Source organism: Muntiacus reevesi, chromosome 3 (genome assembly GCF_963930625.1).
Source record: "Muntiacus reevesi chromosome 3, mMunRee1.1, whole genome shotgun sequence".
NCBI lineage: Eukaryota > Metazoa > Chordata > Mammalia > Artiodactyla > Cervidae > Muntiacus > Muntiacus reevesi.
In genome coordinates, this window is record NC_089251.1 from 74,139,448 (window position 1) to 74,161,189 (window position 21,742).

At 48.6% G+C, this 21,742-nt stretch overlaps 1 protein-coding gene across 1 annotated transcript in view; it reads right to left on the reverse strand.

The window, feature by feature from the left end:
• The window catches only part of EPAS1 (endothelial PAS domain protein 1), a 91,219-nt gene that overhangs the window by 30,292 nt on the left and 39,185 nt on the right, over positions 1-21,742 (reverse strand). Inside the window, exons 2-3 of the mRNA XM_065929343.1 lie at positions 9,580-9,770; positions 406-557 (exon numbers count right to left, since the gene is read on the reverse strand). Of these exons, the coding sequence (XP_065785415.1) occupies positions 406-557; positions 9,580-9,770 (343 nt within the window). The remainder of the gene's footprint in view (positions 1-405; positions 558-9,579; positions 9,771-21,742) is intronic.

Genomic DNA, 21,742 nt, shown 5'->3' on the forward strand with positions numbered 1-21,742 from the left:
AAAAAACAAGGTTGGGCTCATTATTCCTGACAGTGAAGAAGTCTCCGAGAGGAAGCTGGGCCCTTTCAGGTTTGGAGAGAGGAAGGAGGCTGAGTCAGATCTTCTCATATTCCACTCGGCAGATCCACAGACACACAGGTGTAATAGAGGTCATGACAGACATGACTGACAAGGGTGGGTCTGCAATCCAGTTGGCAGAGCTGTCTGCCAGGATGGCCACTGGCAATGCTAGCCCAATGCCAGGGGCTCTAAGTTATTTCTAAGGTTTGAGGCTTGAGATCAAAGAGGAGGAGGGTGGGTGCATGCAGGAAAAGGTCAGGAGGGAGGTGATCAGAATCTTCCACTAATTTCTACCCCCAAATGAAAACATTTTCCCTTTCTGAAGGAGCCCAAGGAGGGTGTCACCTGTGTGAGTCCCATGAACTTGCTGATGTTCTCCGACAGAAAGATCATGTCACCATCTTGGGTCACCACAGCAATGAAACCCTCCAAGGCTTTCAGGTACAAGTTGTCCATCTGCTGGTCTGCGTCGGCTTCAGATTCATTTTCAGAGCAAACTGGCAAGACAGGGGGTGGGATTGAACAGTTTGCATCAATGTGGGGTTAAAGCAGATGTGACTGGTGTGGATGGGTGTCTTCCAGGGATGGCTCAAAGGCATCAGATGGATTTTTCTGGAAACGCACACCGCCAACCACCTAAGTGTCCGCCACATGCCCAAGGAGCAGGCATCTGATGAGCACCCCTGCACGGAGGGCCCCCTGCTGGGGGCTTCATAGGCAGAACAGTTGTGGCATTGTACTTGTGGTACTGGCAGCAGTGGGGTCACCGATGTCAAGGCAGTTACAGGAGTAGTCAGGACTGTCATTTTCCCTAATGGATGTTGAGCAATGACAACATAACAGCCTATCACTGAGAATGCTATGTAATCTTCAAAACACCTGTGGGGTAGGCCCTACTTTTTTGTCTTATCTTACAGATGAGGCCCAGAGAGATTAAGTCATTTGCCCAAGGCTATAAAGGTTGTGGACTCAGGCAGCTGAATCCAGAAGCCACACTCCTAACCATTCATTGGCTTTGGAGTCAAATAACCACTGACTCTATTCCTTCTATTAGGTTATGGCGCTAACTGACATAACAAAGAGTAAGTGAAAACCTCTTTGAATATCAGTTTCCTCATCAGCTAAATGGAGATAATAATTCCCATCTCTTGTAAGGATTAGGTAAGTATGGAGAATGCCTAAAACATACCAACTAGCATAAATTCTCTCCCTCTCTGGCTCCTTCTACAACACTGTCACTGTCTTCAAATTGCTCAGAACCTGAATGGGGGCTGGGTGGTACACCCAAGCCACAAATCTAAGTAAAAAATTCAGGGTGACAGAGGTGGGCGCCCAAGAGGAATACAGACAGTGCGGAAGGGTTCCCAGGAAGAGGGGATCGCTTTGCGGTGGTCACAGACAACTGTTCAAAGAAAGGCATTTGAAGAGACTCATGAAAAACAGGGATCTCACTCTGTTAAATGAAAGTAGGGCTTTCTGGGCCTACTGGCTTGGGCAGACACTGGAAAGCATGGAGGAGGCAGGGCCTGGAAGGAACTGTCCAAAGATGAGAACAGGCCCACCCAGCGGAAGAAGGAGGGTCTGTGCCCCAGGCTCATCGACTAGACTCGTGAGTCCAGTGGCCTGGAGGAGCGGCATCTCAGACCATTGCTTTGGGGAGATTCATCCAGCAATGGCACGCAAGATGATTTGGAGAGAGTGAGGATGAGAGGTGTGAAGCCACAGGAGGAGGCTGCTGTGTTAGTGGCAGGCTGTGGAGGTGGTTGCTAGGGGCAACCGAGAAAGGCATCCACTCTCCAACCACTTTGGGGGGCCCTGGCCTATCAAGTAGACCTCTGCTGTCTGCAAAATGTAGCCTCAGCTCTGGCCCCAGCGAATAAAGCTCTCAGGCCCCAGATCCTTGGTTCTTATTGCTCAGACCACAGACTTTAGTTCAGCCCTGCTTCTCCTAGCTCATTATTTAACTCCAAACATACATTTACTTATAAAAACTTGTATTCGTCCATTACAAACATCAAGTCAAGTATGCTTACCCTAATTTACAGAACGAGAGGATCATAGAATAATTTGTCACTTATGAAAGTTAATATTCACTTAACTAAAAAACAAGTCATTCAAACTGAGTCTATTGGAGGGAATGTAAAATGCAATTGAATTTATGGGCCACTTGGCAAGAGACATGTGGATGCCGTGCAATAAGGTTCAAGGGACTTCCTGCAAGGGCACTGGATTTATTTGATTTTCTTTTCCCTTGAGCCCCTAAATTTAAGCTCTGGCCCATACACTGTTATTGCTCCAGAAGAACAAGTCCAAATTAGGAAATGTTCCTACCAAGGGGCTTCAGTGGCATCCCTGGGGACCAGCCACCTTGAGGACACAGCATCATTGAATGTGCCAGGGTCACTGATGCTGTCCAGGGACAGGCCACCCTTCAGAGCCAAGAGCTGGGCCATACAGAGTGTATTCTAGTGACTTCCCTGTGTTTTGATAAAATGGTAGAACAAAATGAGGGAAATTCTTTCCTCTTCATACCCTGATTCAGGCAGCTAGCCTGTGGGATGGGAGACTGGGAATGGCCTTTTTACCACACACATGCCCACACCTGATCCCTGCTTAGGGTCCCTGCCAACCAACTGCTTAGCCGAACTGATGATAATTAACCAGAGTTCTAGGTGTGGGGGGTGCAGCGACCAATATTCACACTCCTGGTTAACACCTAAATTTAAACAGGGGCTTCAGAAGAGACCATGACTTGACCTAGTGCTTTCAAAGTGGAGCAAGCACCAGGACCACTGGAGGACTTGCTAAAACAAGGATTTCTGAGACCAGAGCAAAGTAAAAATGTGGGATCTCTCACTGAAACATCAAAGCATGCCCAGGGCCCTTCTAATGGTGGAAGTCCCCAGGGGACCGCAGAGTCACACAGAGACGTAGAGCCAGCCCCGGATGGGCCCTGTGAGCAGTGTTCCTGACTCAGTAGGTCTCAGGTTGGGGGCAGGGCTTCCCAGGCAGCTCAGTGATGAAGAATCCACCTGGCAATGCAGGAGACACAGCTTCAGTCCCTGAGTTGGGAAGATCCCCTGAAGGAGGAAATGGCAACCTATTCTAGTATTCTTGCCTGGGAAATCCCATGGACAGAGGAGTCCAGCGGGCTACAGTCAAAGGGGTCACAGAGTCAGACACGACTGAGTGAGCATGCACTCATGCAGGTTGGGGGCTGAGAATCTGCTTTTCTAACAAATTCTCATATGAATATGATGTGAATGCTGGTGACCATAGGTGGAGACCATCACTGCCTTAACTTCAAGTTCTATAAGCCACTCTAATGCTGGGAAACGGAGAAGGCAATGGCACCCCACTCCAGTACTCTTGCCTGGAAAATCCCATGGATGGAGGAGCCTAGTAGGCTGTAGTCCATGGGGTCGCTAGGAGTTGGACATCACTGAGTGACTTCACTTTCACTTTTCACTTTCATGCATTGGAGAAGTAAACGGCAACCCACTCCAGTGTTCTTGCCTGGAGAATCCAAGGGACAGAGCCTGGTGGGCTGCCGTCTATGGGGTTGCACAGAGTCGGACATGACTGAAGTGACTTAGAAGCAATGCTGGGAAAAATTAACATGTTTTGGCAAGTGGTGACCTATTTGGGGGACATAAGAAGAGATTTTCAGCACTGTTAAAAATCACACCAGACAGGTGAGCACCTTCTCCAGACAGCAGAGGCCAGTCCTGTGATTTCTGGCCTAGTGAAAAGATTTTTCTTCTCTTCAATTTCTTTGATCTCAGTGGCAACCCTGACTTCAAAATCTGGAGTCATCCCAAGACAACCTGATTTGGGTTAGCCAGGCCCAGAGGAAATAGTTCTGCTTAAAGTTTCCTGTTTTCAACAGTTCCAGCACAGCCAAACTGGTCTCCATCCGTGCCCAGTACACTTGCTTCCAGGAGGTGGTGAAATTGGCTACAACAGCTGGCCAGCTGGACTCCGGGAGGGAGGGAGAGGGGCCCACAGAGCCCACGAGTGGAAACAGAGCATCTTGGGACTGAAGTCACAATGGCTGGGGGACCAGGAAGCCAGCAGGCCAGCCCCATGGGGACCTGGAAACAGGGCCTCTTTCCTCTGTGGAACCATTTGCTCCCGCAGCACCTGCCTGTCCTCCTGGGGACTTCAGATGGCACCTGGCCAGCTTGCTGTCAGCTTGGAGCTGAGGGTAGAGGCTGTGGGGCCGGAGGTAGCGCTTTACTCCAGGGGCTGGGGCTCCAGGCACATCACCTGGCTGAGGACGGCTCTGCCTTTCCCCTTTTCCTCTCTCATGGGAGCATCAGGTCTCCTGAGGGGATCACTAATCTCTGACTTAGTGCTAGGCACACAGACAATTCACTCGCCCACAATGCAGCTATCACACTCCTGCCACATGTCTGCCCCATGCTGGGCATGAAGCCAGGTCATCTGTCAACAAGTGTCACTTACTGGGTGCTCAGCCCTGTCCTCGGGAAAGTCAGGTGTAAGAGCATCCTTTCCCCAGAGGAATCTACAGACCAGTGGGGAAAAGACAGATAAGCAGCCGTAAAGTTGCACAACAATCCGGAAGAAATCCTCAGTGCCCAGTGAAGAGGAGCACACAGTAGGTGCTTGATAAATCCTCAGCAGACTCTTTAAATAGCCCTGGGCTCCGAGTCTCAGTTACTTGCTTCCCAGGACCCTTCAGGGTCTGACCCCCAAGAAGAGGAGCGGGTCATGCAGATCAGAGGCACTCTGCAGAGACTCAATACACTGCACCCGAGAGCACAACAAGATTCTTTCAAGCTAAAAATAGCCCCGGTAAACAGGCTTTGATGACTCCCCACAGCCAGGATATGCGCGGGCTGAGGTTTCGGAGCACTTTTTCCGGAGCACCGTGCATTTCCTTCAGGCAGCACCGCCTGGGTGGGGTTGGACCCGGGGCGGGGGGTGGTGGGGGCAGCAGGAGCTGGGCATCTGGGGTGAGCAGGCAGTGGTGGGGCAGACGCTCCTGACCGGGCCCCTGGGGCCAGGCCATCACAGGTGCTGCTGCGCAGGGTGCCAGGGTTATTTTCCCTCTGTTCCTACTCTGAGAAGTTCTGAGTGTTCTGACTGGTCTCCAGACCACTCTGATGTGATCCTCCCGGGGCATATGTGCTTGGTGGGTACTCACCCCGTAGTTATCATTGAAGGGGCTTCCCTTTTACACTGATTCTTTCCCTCGGGCTCTTCTGGGCCCAGAGACCCATGACTCCACTGGGCCCTGGATGTGCTGACTGCAAAAGTAGCCCAGTCAAGCCACGAGGAAACTATTTCTGAATGGCTTATCTGGCTATCAGCCCCACATTGAAACGCCACCATCACCAGGTAGTAGGCTGAGGTTACCCTGCACCTTGGCAGAGGGCACTGTGTTTTATCTGACCCGTGGGCCTCCCAAAGGGCCTTGAAAGTCCACCATTAGAAATGCATTTCTTTGGCCTGTACATGACCTACTGTCCTGTCTTACCTCTGTGTATGACCCGTCATGAAACAAGGCACAGGGCTGGGGCAGCAAACACCCACTGACGGACCAGACTTATCAAATCTAAGCTAAGGGAATGACTGGAACAAAGCATCTCTAGAAGAGACAGTACACTAGGGGCTCTCAGCGATCAGGATCCCGGCACGAGTCAGCCTTTCAGCTCTTCTCCAACAGGACAGAGAGAGGCCTTGGTGTGGAGGGTGGGTGGGACAAGAGGGTGAGACAGAAAGAAAGCAGGGGTGGACGCCTGGGAAAAGAAGTCTGAAAGAGGGGCATAAGAAGGCACCAGAAACCATAGCTGCCCCCACAATTTTACCTCTGTGTCTCACTTTTTCCCACGTGGAAAGGTCATGGTAAAAAAGCTAAAATCACTTGTCTCACATTTTAATGCCTTCCCCGTGGTAGTCTAGAGATGAGGAAATCATCATCTCTTATGAACAGCGATGGCTTCACTAAGCAAATGCCAATGAATTAATCATAAGCCTGACATTTGTCTTAGAAATCTTGCTTCACATTGATCTCTAGCTCTTGTGTAAAATGAATTTGATTTTTCCTTCACGAGTGTGTGTGTGTGTGGGGGGGGGGGGGGGGCAAACATCGATTTCATAGTGAAAAGCCAATTTTGCATATTTACTGCTGTTGAAGGCCCTTCAAATGCAGGAGTGACCCTCATTTGCGTACAGTTTGTGGGGCTCCTCTTGAAAGAGGACTTAAGACAATCAAGCCGATTTCCACTGATGTTCCCGTCAGAATGTGTTCTGTTCTCAGCCCAGCGTGGAAGCTAATATCATAAAGCTATTGTTTCAGTTTGCTTCCTGTGATACAAATCTCAATCGGCCGCCGAGACTCCCAGCCTGAATTTCTCAGCGCTGAGGTTTCCTCTCCAACATTCCCACACAGAACAGCCTACTGTGAAAATCAAAGGGAAACGTGTTACTAAGTAAAGAAGAAACTTTTCTAAAGCAAAACCTGGTCTTTTTTAGCCTTTTGAACTCTGAGGTATGCAACCAGCTATTTCCTATCATAAAGGGAGCCAACATCGACGCTCACCTTTGTTAGAAATGCTTCAATCATGGATCTGTGGTTTATTTTGACTTAGTAAGGCTTGGCGACTCTGCATTTTGCTAGAAATTGCTAGAAGGTAGTAAGAGGACAGTAAGGGTTTACACTGGGTTTTCATTTATATCATTTTCCCCCCAAAGCCGATACATATCAATCTATTTACTTGATCATAGCCAGTTTTATCTCTAGGCTGTAACTTATTGACAGCCTAATACATGGCAGCAAGAGGATAAGGGTTTTTATATCCAGCATCTTTGGACAGCACTGCAAGTGAGTACTGGCAGCCCCTTTGTGCAGCTGAGAAAGTGAGCTGGAGGGTGGTATGGAGGTTTTCACAAGGCTGCAGAGAAGAAAGGCAGCCTGACTGAGGTTCTAGGGCAGGTCCAACTGCCCACAAATCCTGTACATCTTTTCATTGCACTGCATGTTTTAAACAAGCAAAATATGATCAAGATCGTCTCACACGCAATTCCTAAAAACAACATCAATAACTGGTCTAAAGAGTGTGCGGCAGCAATGTGGAAGAGGGGGCACAGAGAGCCATCCATCACCTCCTCCCCCGGGCAATGCATGTTTTATGAGAACTGCTCCTTCAAGGACACCCGATCAGATGACCAAATGTGGACACTTTTTATCCTTTTCTGTCATTTCTTTCCTTGGGACTGAGAGGACCATGCTGACATGCTGAGTGCTCTGGTGGGTCCCGGGAAAAGCCCAGCCAGAGGGCAGGCACTTTGTGTCCACAACTTGCAACAGGCCCTGGGCAGGGGTATGTGAGGTCTTGCTGTGGCCACCCTGGTCCCATCTCCCCAGGTGTGTCTGGCCCACAGGGGGCTCTCACCAGCACACATGCAGACAGACATGCTCAGAGCCTCTGATACGTGTCCTGTCCAAGTCAACTCTGAACACTGAGGAGGGGGTGGCTATGCACGGGAGAGCTTGGAAACCCAGGGCCGTGCACCAAGAGCAAGTATAGAAACAGTCACTGAGTGTGTAAGGACCTCTACAGATCCCACTGCTCAGGACCAGCCCCCCATGCCTCCGTTTAACTTTGCTTCCCCACCAAGGGAGACCCCCTTTCTCCCCAGTCACCAGGCCCCATCCACATCTTCAGGTGATGACGACCAAGTCTGCAGAATGCTCCTGCCCTCCTGGATTGAGGATTGGATTCAAGAGGACTTGAGCTCCAGGTGCTAAATGTGTGACTTTGCAGCAAAGTTAACTCTTCTGTGCCTCACTTCTAATCATCTGTTAAATGAGCAGAAACATCCTCCAAGCCCAAATTCAATCAGAGAGCTGTCTCAGGATTAATGTATTACTCCTTTTGGGGACCCCTGTTGGTGGAGGAACAGGGGTGATGGTGGTGAAAGGAAGTAGTGATGAACCCAAAGAAATTAGTGTCTAAAAGTGAAATTTCATTTAGTGTCTCAGAGTGGAACTTCAAGTACTGGAACAGGGAAGATGAGATGCTTCTGGGTGTGGGGAAGGGGTCTTTGTTAAGTCCTTAAGTCCTCCACTCCGTGTTCTGTGCAAATGGAAAGATGATTCCAACACGGCCAGACACTGCCCTCACCTGTCCTAGAGGACATGCTTCTTTAAAGGAAAGAGGTACATTCATGCCCTGTGATGGCATCTCCAGGCCTTTCTTACACTTCAGCCCGTGGTTCCCTTTCTCTGTAGCATCTATGACACCACGCCTGCCATCGCCTTGCACTGTTTCTTTCAAAGTATTTTTAGAGGAAGTTTTCCCCCTGGGTTCTCTCCCTCCTGTCTACTCTTTTCTGAGATGCTTTAGATTTTCAGGCCCGGGTTAGCCCTCCAACCCCTGGACCCACTGCGCTGTCATCCTATTTTCTGAAAGTCTTCCCCCCATATCCTTCCTGTGCTCCCGGGCCCAGAATAGCACATGGCGCTCCGGCCTCCCCGCCTCACACTGGATTCCCTCTGTTCTGGGTTTCCTTCCCAGAATAGCCGCTGCATAACAGGATGGCAGAGTCCACCCCACTCCAAGGTACACGGCTCACTCGGGAAAACTGAAACCCAAGCACGAGAGAACTCCCCCTGCCGCCCCGCTCTGCTCACCACCTCAGACGCGGCCGCTGACAGAGCCACGGCCAGGTGGGGGCAGTGGGCGCGGAGGGGCGCGGCCCCCTGCCCAGTTTTCTTACACAACTGGCAGACTAGAAAGGACTGACTCTCTATCTGTCAGATCTGATATTGGCAGAAGCCCCAGGCCTCCTCCTCCTGGTCAGGACTAACAGGAAATGGTATTCTCAAGAAGGTGAACTCTGAGCAGGGGGAAAAAAGTTTTGTGACCTTGAGACTTGCAGAGATGGCAGGGAAGGTGAGAATTCGCGGGTTCTGAGGGGAGATGGTTATCTGTCCGGGGCTCCCCAGTGTGGCTGGGCCTTTGCTTCACAGACATTATTCTCAGTTTATTCTTAAAGATACCCCGAGCAATAAGTACTCTAACCCTTTTATGGATGAGGAACCGAAGGGCACAGACACTGAATAATCTGCCTGGCATCCTGGCTAGTAAGAGGGAAGGGTCGTGTGGGCACGCCTCTGCCTTCTGGAGAAGCTGGCCAGCAGACGCACACTAAGATGTTCCCTAAAGGATTCATCCAGCCTGGACTGGAAACTGGATCTGCCAGCCGCGGGCATGGCAACTGGGAGCCAGCACCAGCGGCTCTCACCCCCAGCCCTCTGTGTCCCCTCAGAGGCCCAGGGCTTCAGCCCATGACTGTAATCACCGCCAAGGCCACTACTGGAAAGAGGTTCAACAAAAGAGAACTAAGTGCTAATGCTGTGGGTGGAAAGTGTGCAGAGTGGGGGTTCCTGGGGAGGATAACCCTCCCTCTGTGCCTGTGGCTTTCCAACTTGGGCTCCTGTGTGTGAGAACATGGGGGAGGCGGGGAGCCCAGGGTTCGTGGCCTCACCGGAGGACAGGAGCTTGTGCGTGCGCAGGAAACTGATGGCCAGCCGCATGATGGAGGCCTTGTCCAGGTGTGAGCTCACGCTGTGGGGCAGGGGCAGCTCATGCGCCAGCTCGTAGAAGACCTCTGTCTCCTTGCTCCGCCGGCACCTGGCTGCATCTCGGGACTTCTCCTTCCTCCTCTCTGAGCTGCTCCTGCGTTGAGAGACAGGGGTTAGTCTCCAGAACCTCAATGCCATCCCATCACACCCCCGGTCTTGACACCCTCAGGAATCCCCCATCCAAGGCATGGCCAGACTCTCCCGCTGAACTGATGTGGGCTCACATCGGTCACCTGAGCCACAGGGGTAAAGAGCTCTGCCTGTGTGCATCTCGTGTCTTCTCAGCAGCCCTCCTGTCCTGCATGCCATGGAGTCCACACCAGGGCTTCCAGTGGGTGAAGTCTGAGCAAAGACTTGCTGGTTGAGTCAATCCACTGGCAATGCCCGGGCTATTTGGGGACTAAGGTGAACGCCCAGGACAGACAGGGAAGTGTGAGGAAGCTGTGGCCAGTGGCTTAGATGACTGTGTCAAAGCCTCTGGAGAACAAGATGAAAAACTGCTTCTGGGTAAAACGCTTAAACAACTAAGTCCAGTGCTGGACCTTAGATTCCAATTCATATCAGTGATTTCCATCACAAAAATGGAAAACGCCACTAGAGCCCAGGAGCAATCAACCAGATGGACACCTATCAGTCTGATGTCCCAAAGCACACACCTGCCAAGGGTTAAAAAGGACCAAGCACAGACACGATTCCTCTCTGATCTACCAACACAGGCTTCCAGTCAGTCTCATCTCCCTTCTCCTTGCAGGAGAAAGGACCACTCGCCAGCTCTGTACATTTGTATTATTTAAACTGATTAGCCTCAGTTTTCTCATCTGTAAAATGATAATACAGCACTTGCCCCACAGAGTTAATATTGAGGACTGAATGTGATAACATATGGAAAATCTTTAATGCCAGGTCTATCCCAATGGTAAAGCAGTGTTAGCTAATAGTAATAACAAAATTGTCCATGAAAAGATAAAGCATGAGAGTAAAAATGTTACAAAAGAGTACAGCAGAATCCTATTTTCACGGAAATAAATGTATTATACATAACATTTCTTATATAGGAAAAATCTAGAAATATAATAAAATACTATTGATTATTATTCTCACAGCTGCCCTGTATATGGTGTTTACTATATTCCAGGGATGGTGTTAAGCACTACTGGGCTGGCTTCTTTAATTCTCACAACTACCCTTGGAAGTAGTTATTATTATCCCTAATTTACAGATGAGGAAATGGGTCTATAGAGGTCAAGTATCATAGTCCCTCCTTTATTCACAGGGATTCATTCCAGTGGATGCCTGAAACCACCAACAGTCCAGGAACCCTCCATGCACTGTTTTTCCCTAGACTAATGGGCAGGTAGCATATACGGCACAAATACACTGGACAAAGGAATGATTCATGTCCTGGGTGGGACGGCAGGAGATTTCATCATGCTACTCAGAATGGCATGAGACGGAAAACTTATGAATTGTTTATTTCTAGAATTTTCCATTCAATATTTTCATCCTGGGGTTGACTGTGCGGAACCGAAATCGCAGAAAGTGAAACCATGGATAAGGGGGGGACTGCCATAATTCACCTGCAGCCTCCAAGACAGCCTCTAGGTAGGGAAGTGGGACCCTACACCAGGCATCTAGGCTCGTACCCACCAACAATGTCCTGCCTCCCTATCTTCAAAAATGTTCACAGTGTCAGGTCAGTGAGGTAGAGGAGATGTTTTATTAAGTGCTTATCCATATTTTCTTATGTTTCTATAAAATACCTATATTGCTTGTTTAATAAACAAGTGTCCAATGACGCTCATAGCTCTCAAGGCCTCACCCAACCAGCTCCGGCTTGCTCTATCTATCGTTTCTCCTGAGAGTTCTAAAACCAAAGGTTACTTCTCCTTTTGTTTGGCTTTGCACCCTGTTATCTGGACAGAAAAAAAAAATAATCAGTATTTTGGGGATTCCCCAAATGTTGACACGCCATCTCTCAAACCCCTCAAGATTTGGGGACGCCATCTCTCAAACCCCTCAAGATTTGGGGCAGACTGTTTTGACTTTACAACATGCTTTATTTTAAAAAAACAGAACATCCAGCTCCTTGGATGGCTTAAGCATTGTAGATGCAGGATGCAAGAAGAAACTCCAGCAGCTCTCGATGGTCTGGAAAAACCTTCTGAAAAACTGTGAAATGGGTGGGATTGTTTTTCTTGCCCTATCTCTTTTCTGTTTCCTTTACCAAACCTGCTTCCTCCTTGCCACCCCCTCCCCCATGCTGACTTTCAGCTGTTACACCTCGGGGCCTAGCACCCTGCCCATCCTCACACCCATCCCTCAGAGCCTGCCCGTAGGATCATCCTGCTCTTGTTCCAGCCAGTAGTGGCAGTTTGTATACTAGTCCCTCCCATTTGCCTTTAAATCCTGACCTCTGACTGTGGAGCACAAGCAGTTGGTCAAGGTTTGTAGGCGTCCTGGCCCAGGAAGGGAGGGTGGGAAAGAGACAGGATGCTGTGACTGTACCTGTGTGTCATGACAGCAGGTAAAGGGGAGCCGGTATCTTTAGGACATTGATTCCACTCTCCAGCACCTACGTTCACGCTTTCTGAAAAAAGCATCATCAACACATGACCAACCATTAGGAGCCTCTAGAGAAAGCCTGGGCTTTCCTGGTGGCTCAGTGGTAAAGAATCCGCCTGCCAATGTAGGAGATGTGGGTTTGGTCCCTGGGTTGGGACGATCCCCTGGAGAAGGAAATGGCGACCCCCTCCAGCATTCTTGCCTGGAGAATCCCATGGGCAGAGGGACCTGGTGGGCTACAGCCCAGGGGTAGCAAAAAGCACTGGACAGTACTTAGCAATTAAACAACAGCAGCAACAAGAGAAGGCCTCCTGAGTGAGACAGACACCAGTTCAGGCCGTGACCTTCATGCCGAGACCCGCACACACACTGCCTCCCTTCGCCATCACCCTTTCCTTGAAGTGGAAGAGCAGACAGAGAGGAAGAGCCAGGGAAGGAAAAGGCTGTCTGAAGTTGGCACTCTGTCCGGCAATGGCCTTTGAGATTTGGCTCCTACTATGTTCCCTTGGCTGCAGAAATGTTTACTGACACTTTTGTGCTGGATGCTGCACTGAGAACCTTACATACAGTACCTCATTATAATCCTCTTAGTGGGACAGTTCTGGGAGGCATTGTGAGCATGATTTACACATGTGGGAACTGAGACTCAGACATCACGTTTAACTTCTAAAGGTCACAAGCTAGTGCCTGTATAAGTCCCTGGAGACGGTACAGTCAGTGAGCAGATACATAGAAGTCCTGAGACACGTAGGTGCTCCTTGTCTAATTCCATCTGCATGTGAGATGGGCAAGGCAGGCACTGCTGTTGTCCCCATTTCACAGATCTGGAAACTGAGGCCCGGTCAGGTTAAGTTACTAACCTAGAACAGTTTAGCTAATTAGCAGCAGGGCTAGGACTAGAACCCATCTCTTCCCAGTCCAAAACATACTCTTTCTACTGCTTAATGGTAGGAGATAGTGGCTTTAGCAAAAACAAACAGCAAAGTCTTAACACTGAGAAAAAGAAAGGTTGAGAATCTCATGCAGATTCTTGGTTTAAATGTCTGAGCTCTACTTCAGGTACCCTGTTTTTACAGTAGTGCTCTGGGACCAGCATGACTTTAATTGGATTATCTAGTTAACCTTGACACAGCCCAGAGATATCTAATTTTGACTCTTGGAAGAACAGACAAACATGTGTAGCACTGCCATCATTGAATCAGCAACACGAAGAATTACAGCTAAATGTGAAGGTAAGACCTGCCTTGACCCAGCTGATGCACCCAGATGACCTCACCCCATCAACCACAGGTTGGGCCTCTCAAGCCAACAGACCAGGGGACGGGAAGTTAGGAGGACTGGTTTTAATACACTGGTAACCCATTTGTTTCGCTATCTGGTGTTGAAAAAGAAAATGCATTCTCAGTGCCCTGATGGCCTCATCTGTGAAATGGGAGCCTTCTCCTGTCTTCTCTGTCAGGATCAAGTGAGATGAGTATAGACGGGATGGGAGTACTAGAAGGCTCTCCACCATGGCTGATGTTAATGATCCCACTGCCAGGCTAATCTGAGCACTAGTCGAAGTCAGACTTTGGCCCTACAGCTGCTTGTCGCCAAGTCACCACTGTGTCAGGGCTTCATTTGTTGGTCAGGCTGATTTTGACCAGTTTGTTGGGTCATGTTGCTGGTCCTTCTTAGGTCAACAAGGCTTCATGTCCTAAAGTACATGTGCCTTATTTTATCTCCCTAGATGGGTCCTAGAATTCACTGCAAAGACCAGATTTTTTTTTAAATGATAATTCTAGACATGGCACATTACAACTCTCTGGTTTATTTATCTTTTAGTAAAAATATATTTTATCTAAGTTTTCCAGATCATCAGAAATGTATTTCTCACTCTGGTTTCTCTTCCTACAAAGTCCCTGCTCTTATCCTTCTTGGTGGCCTTCCTGTGACCATGGGGTGGTCCTGTACAATACGTGGTATATGGAGTCTATAACCTAGTTAACTGTGTCCTCATGCAGACCCAGAAGTGTTTACTGAGCTCCCTTCTGGACCTTGTGGCTGAGATGCACATTCCTTGTTCTCAAGGAATATACAGTCTGATTGGGGTGTCAACTTGAAACATCCCCATTAACCAGACAAATAAATACAGACAAAAAGCACAATAGGTGGTTAAGATAAGAAACAAGCTGGTGGCAACAAGCAAGGTCAAGGCAGGCTACCCAGGGAGGCAGGATTCCAGCTGATCCTAGAAGAACAAATGGCAATACCCTCACAGTATTTGAGGGGTGTATAAAGCACTTTTTTTTTTTTTACATGTTATCTCATGTGAGTCTCGTAAAGTCCCTGAGAAATAGAAATCCCCATCCCCATTTAATAGAGGAAGAACTGGAGATGTAGACAGATGAAGTGACTTGCTAAAAGACATGGTCTCAAACCTAGTTCTGGGTTCAAGGTCAAAGTTTTTCCACTGGCAGCAAGGAAGCTTCTATTTGCTGTCTACTTTCAATACGGACCAGGCTGTGTTAGGTATTTTCCGACCAACTGGATGTCCATGTACACTACAGGAAGGAGGAGGGGGATGATGTGGAAAAGACACAGTGACATAAAGATTCCTTGGTGGGGTGGGAAGAGAGGCTGCCTTAGGTGAGCATCCCACTCACCTTGAAAAAAGACCTGGAACCTTAGGAGTAGGATTAAGAACCAATTGTTGTTCAGTCGCTAAGTTGTGTTTGACTCATCGCGTCCCCTGTACTGCAGCACACCAGGCTTCCCTGTCCTTCACTATCTCCCATAGTTTTCTTAAATTCACGTCCATTGATGCCATCCAACCATCTCATCCTCTGTCGCCCCTTTCTCCCCCTGTCTTTAATCTTCCCCAACCTCAGGGTCTTCTCTAATGAGCCAACTCTTCACATCAGGTGGCCAGAGCTCAAAATGAGTGTGAGTAGGAAGAAGGGGAATTGGGGCAGGATGCAGGCTGTAGGCTGCATCACTTAGGGCTGAGAGTCTGGTGCAGGGCTATCAGAAGTGGCTCCGTGGTGCTCTGTAGAAGCTGCAGGTCCAGCCTACATGAATGTCTCTCTTCACGCTGCAGCTGGAGAACAAATGGCATCTCTCTCTTTGGGGGGACATTTTCATATACACAAATGTATACTCTTTCCAAGTTAGAATCTCAAATTCTGAAACATTCGATTTCAACTAAGGGACACAACCAGGAGGCCAGTCAAAAGATAAAACAAAGATGACTGTCCTACAGCTTCAGCAGGTCCATGCTACAAGTTAAACAGGGAAAAACCTCTTTGCCCAGAGCTTCATTTTCTTAAAAAGTCTCTAACTTTGGAGTCATTGCTTTAAGCCTGGCTTAGGGATCTCTACTTAAGTCAGTAATGGAACCATTATTAGCTCTTGGTCAGCCTGGCCTGGGGCCCCGGAGATGTCACCCTCTACACCAAGGGGGTTGGTTGTTTAATGAGCCATAGTGTCCTGACCTTTAGCATGATTAGGGTTCCCATGACTAATGCCTGTAGGCCATCAGGGTATCAAAACAATACACCTGTTCCCTGTAAGGTTAGATGACTTAGAGGCAGAATGGATTTTTAGCAGGTTAGGGAGAGAGAGACTGAAGCTAATTAAGCCAGCTTGGATCAGTCTACTGGCTGGTGGTGAAATTCTAAGTTGGTACCAATTTGCAGGAGGCTGTAAATGAATGAAACAAAGGTCAAATGCAATGGGGAGAGTGTCCCTTCACTGTGGCTCACTGCTGCTGCACGAGGGGTGCCTGAAGGGAGGGATGCGCTCCAGATCCCAGCAATCAGAATCCCACCCAGGAGTGGCTGCCCTACACCGAGGGGTTGACGGCGTCGTGGATTAAATCAGAGCAGAACCAAAGCTGGTGCTACTCAATCTTGGCTGCTCATGGCAATCACCGGAGAAGCCTCAAAAAATGGATGCCTGACCTGGCATCAGGGAAGCATCACAAGCCTCCCCCGTGATTCTCCTCTTCAGCTAGGGCTGGGAACCACCACTGCAAAGCAGTGAGCTTTAAAAATAAAAAGGCTTTTTTTTGAGGGCGGGGGGGGGGGGGGTGGAAGAAAAAGAAAGGAAACTGATATTTATTCAGCTCCGGGGCTAGGTGCATTTCATAAACATTCTCTTCTGATCCTTACATTATGCAGTGGTACTGGTCCCAATTTTGTAGAGCAGTGGATCTCAACTTTAGCCTGCAGGAGAATCACTTGGAGGGCCTATTAACAGATTTCTGAGCCTGTGATCACGGGTCTTTGGAGGACTGAAATAAATGCAGACGTACTTAAACCTAACCACATCTCTTCTCCTATCATGGACTGTGTCCACACTCATTATGTACAACAAATCTGAGGTCACCATTGTAAGCCAAAGTTATTTTATCTAGGAGCTCATGTGACCATCAGTGCCCCAGAGGTATAACTGACTGAAAGAGGGAGGTGAAAATAAGGAAACAGATTTGAATCGAGGCTACATAGAAGGCAACAACCCTCCAATACAGCCACCTGAGGAGAAGGCACAAACTTTATTCTAGTGAAATGGCCATTTGTTGTTGTTATTTAGTTGCTAAATGGTGTCCAACTCTTTGTGACCCCATGGACTGTAGCCCACCAGACTCCTCTGTCCATGTGATTTTCCAGGCAAGAATACTGGAGTGGGTTGCCATTTCCTCCTCCAGGGGATCTTCCCAACCCAGGGATCGAACCCACATCTCCTGCATTCACAGGAGGTGAACTATTTTGTGAAATAATTCACAAAGGTGAATTATTTATCACTGAGCTACCTAGGAAGCCCGAAATGATCACTGCACTAAGTATTTTAGGAGGTCTTTTAGAAAGGACCTCAGAGCCACACAAATCCATCATAATACTTCAGAGAACTAACTTCATTTCAAACTGCAAACAGTATTATCCTGTTTAGCCACCCCTTTTAGTCACCAGACTTGGCTGTAGATGGATCTCAGTTGTTTGAAAGAATAAAATATGCCCTCAAAGATAAGGCCTTGCCACAATTGAAGGTATTGAAAAGAATGGTCTTTGGCTCTGAAGGCAATTCCAAAGGAGTGGCAAAAATGCTTTAGAAGAGGGGGGTGTGGCCAGCTTTCTGGATGTGTTCTGATGTTTACCTAGAGGCAGTAGTGAAGTGTAGGGGACTCTATTACCTAAGTTATATATTATATAGGGGAGGAAAAGGCATCAAAATTATCCAGGTGAAACAGAAGAAATTAAACGAGCAAATTCAGTAGAAACTGGGCAGATCAGATGGAACTTTACAAGGGTGGAAGGCACTATTCACCCTGCAATATGCATGCCTCAGGGAGAGGACTGGCCTCTGTCCTGAAAGAGAGCACAGGCCAGCTGGGAGATAAGACTAATACTCCAGACTGGGGCATCAAAAGCCCTGAAAGAAGGGATACAAAGAAGAGAGGAGCGCTGGAGAGGCAACAGATATCTTCACTCAGCCCTGCCGTTAAGGAGGGATCCTGGAAGTATCTCACTTCTCAACCTCCCCACCACCCCTTTCTTGAGGCTAAGCCCCCAGGCTGCCTGACCCCTCTGATGGTCTGTGCCTGGGAAGACAGGGCCTGGACTGCATTCGGTACTGACAGTAATGTCTGGGGCCCACCCAATATGGCCCTCTAATGGTGAGATCTGCTCAGGGCCCACTGGAGATGCTTATCTGGTGGCCTCCTAGGCCCCAGGCAGCCTTGGGGAAGAGAGCAGCAGACCCAATTACCAAGCAGCTCCGTAGGTACAGCCCGTCTGGGGCTCCAGATAACCCAGCTCCTCACGTCTTCTGAGGACACGTGCAGTCCGCAGCCCAGCTGGGAAAAGCATGCATGCACAGGAGTAACAGCTCTGTGCTCAGCTTCACGAAGCCCAAGATTTAGCGTTGTTCTCTATTCAACACATTGCACTGGTATCACTCATTATAGCTTACAGCACACTTTATACATTAATCTGTAAATCTTACCCAGCAGTGCACAAAGAGCAGATACTGTTATTCCCATTTTACAGATGAGGAAAATAGAGGCTCAGAAAGGTACTGGAATGTGTGGAGCTGGAACCAAAGCCCTGAGCTCTGACTTTTTCCAGGACACCTAACAGAGCCCATTGCCAAGAAGCACTTGATGGTTCACACAACTGAAAACAGACCTTCATTATGCATTACCATCACATAACCTAGTTTAAGATACCACTTTTTAAAAAGGCTTTGGTGGAAGTAAGGGTATTGCACATAAACTTAGTGCAGGCAATTTTGAAAACACGAAAAGTACAGAGAAAAAAATTGGATACATGGCTTGTTACTTAACATTTTATCACATTTTAGAGAACTCTCTAAGGATAATCCTAACAGCCAGCAATGTCATACTGTATGGGTGGATCACAATGTGCTGGACTGTTGCTCAGAGTATGGCTTCTAATTTCTAGCTGTTATAAATAACACTATCATAACTACCTATCAGGTGTTGCCTTTTAATTTACATATATATATTTTTATGATATAAGATGACACATATCCAGCTTGCTACCAGCTCCCCATGACTTTCTCACCATGATCACCTGTGGAAGTTGAAGAGATGAGTTCGGGAGCAGCATCTTCAAGACCACGGCTGCCGTTACTGAATGCACAGCCCCAGAGGAGGTGCTATCACAGGGAGATAGCCAGAGAAGGACAGCAGGGTGTGCACACTGTCTCAGCAACTTTCCCTGTCCTCTGACCAGCTCTCTCAGGCTTCCTCTTTCCCTCATGCCATGCCCAGGTTAAAACATCTGAAGAGGGATGACTAATTGAACTGAAACTGGAGAATCCAGTTATGCAGAGATGGCCACTCCTGTTGGTCAGTAGGAACTCAGCCCCAGTGTAAAAATAAGGTGTCATTTCTGCTTGCCCTGATCGCATCGTGTCCCGTGCGCCGAGAGAGGACTCCCCATAAGGCGGGAGGAAAGTGATCAGGCACAGAGCATCTGCCTGGCTCCCTACTGGTCTCGCCGGCCTCCGATGCCCACTCCCGCCTGCCCTACTGCACCATGCAGACTCCAGCGGGGGGACTAATTAATCCCAGCAAACTGAGGGGCTGCTGCCGCTGCTGAGAAAGGACCACATGCAACACCTGTCCCTTGATAAAGAACTCTCACCGCCCTGCCTCTGATTTAATCCTGAAACAAGCTGATGAGGTAGGCATGTATCAGCCCCATTTCACACACGAGGAAACAGACTCCAAGGATGTTAGTGACGTACCCTCTGTCACCCAGCAATGGAGCCAGCACTCAGACCTACCATCTGACCCCAAATCCCACACTGTACTGTTGATGGCAATCGGGCAACCTTCCCCAGAATGCTCACAGGAAGATCCCACTCACAGGTTCAGAAGGTTTAGTTGTATTGGGGTGAAGCCCTCTAAGGATTTTTAATGTGATGAGTCTTGGTTGGGATGCAGCAGAGGGAACATCAGGTTCACTCTCTTGTCTTAGGTCAGTTTCACCAGTCCCACAATAACCAACTAGGCCCACTAAGGTCCCCCTTCTCTGCTTGGAGATGTCTGTTTCACAAAGAAAAAAAGTTCCTACTTTGCTATTAGCATCTACAGACACCAGAAAAGACTAGGGCTTCCCCGGTGGCTCAGATGGTAAAGAACCTATCTGCCTGTAATGTGGAAACCCTGGGTTCAATCCCTGGGTCGGAAAGATCCCTTGGAGAAGGAAATGGCAACCCACTCCAGTACTCTTGCCTGGGAAATCCTATGGACAGAGAAGCCTTGCAGGTTACAACCCATGGGGTTGCAAAGAGTCAAATCACAACTGAGCGACTAACACTTTCCCTGGCTTTCTACACACACACAGGTTACACATTCCACTCTTGCTAAACGCTTTTCCTTGGTGCCATTTCCCTGGGCGTGAGGGTGTTGCCCCACAACCAAGTTAGTACCAGATCTGATCAAGGGTTTTCCCTAGGGCTTCTCTCTGTCAGCAGCCTACTTCCTCTGAATCCCACAAGCTTCCAACAGTACAATCTGTGGTTTGGCTCCAACCATTCTGCCTAGGCAGCCATCCTGTTCCTACTACACTGCCTTCAACTAAGAGAACTGATAGAGAAATTGCACAGTAGAGGGATAAAGGAAAAAAAAAAAAAAAACCCTGCCCCAGATGTAAAATGATTCCCTAACATGAGGCAAACACTTACCCTGGAGGGAGTGGGAAGCAGCTTACTGTCCCCATAGAGGCTAAGACCTAGCCTTTCTCTTCTACTCCCCACACCTTTCCTGGAGGGCATGCTCTTCATCCGTAGGTTTGTCTAATTGCACTCATCCTACAGGACCTCCCCAGGTCCATTTTCTCCAGGAAGGCCTCACTTATGTTGACCTCTCCGCCTCCCAGTTCAGAGCCACTGCATTGCACCATCAGGCCCTGTGTTGTTCTCCACTCACTTCACTTCTGTAGCTTTTGTCTCCTCACTAGAACACCCATTGTGGAGGGAAAGGACCCACCATCTGCTCCTCTGGTGTGCTCCAACGCATACATAGTACAGAGTGGTAGGAACTGGAGACATTAGATAAAAACTACTTAAATTATTTCCATTCTGTGAATTCTTCAAAACTGCTTACTGTTCTAGACCATTCATGAAAATTCTAATCCAATTCTTATTTAGAATAAAAGATTTCCATCTAAGAAGAGCCCTAGTGCAGAGACACTTCAAGATGTTTGTGTTTCCCCAACTCTTTGAACCAGAGTTGAGGTCTGAACTAGTGCTGCTGGCAGCTGCCCATGGAGTCACACAGACCAGCACTTCCCAAACCTGGCTCTGCCCACAAAGCGCCCCCGGATCCTCTTACAATGCAGCTTTTGACTCGCAGGTCTGGGCTGGGGTCTGAGGTTCTACCTTTCTAACCATCTCCCAGACGATGCTAATTCTACTGTCTGTGTCCACAATTTAAACAGAAAGAGACCCAGGGACACATGAGACCTGGAGACCAAGGACGTGAAGGAGATGCCAACGTCTGGCTGGGTCAGTGGTACCCAGAGATGCCGTCCTTATCCATCCATAGTCACCTGAAATCTAACAAGTCAGGTTTCCTCTTCTGCCAGGAAGCATCTGACTTTTTCTGTTTCTTGATAGGATTTCACCAAGCCCTACTTTGGAGTTCCTCTGCTCCTTCACATCTTCACCACTATCATCTCATCCCTTCTTGTCTCTTAAAACTCCATCCCTTGGGGGGCAGTTCCAGCCCTACTCCCCCAGACATTTCCCTGGCCACTCTCACTCCCTCCTCCAAGGCACCTCCCACCCACATTTCTCACTGGCCCTCCTTAAAGGTTTCCCAGTCTTGCTGGCTTTTCTATACAAACCTCCTGCTGCTATAACTAGACTGTAAGAAAATGCCTTGGGGTAGGGCACAGACACAACATCATCTACTTCAGTGCATCCTTCAGGGAACCTTGGACCACGGCAGACAAATTAAGTAAATAGCTGCTGCTCGACTTTAAGGACAATTCA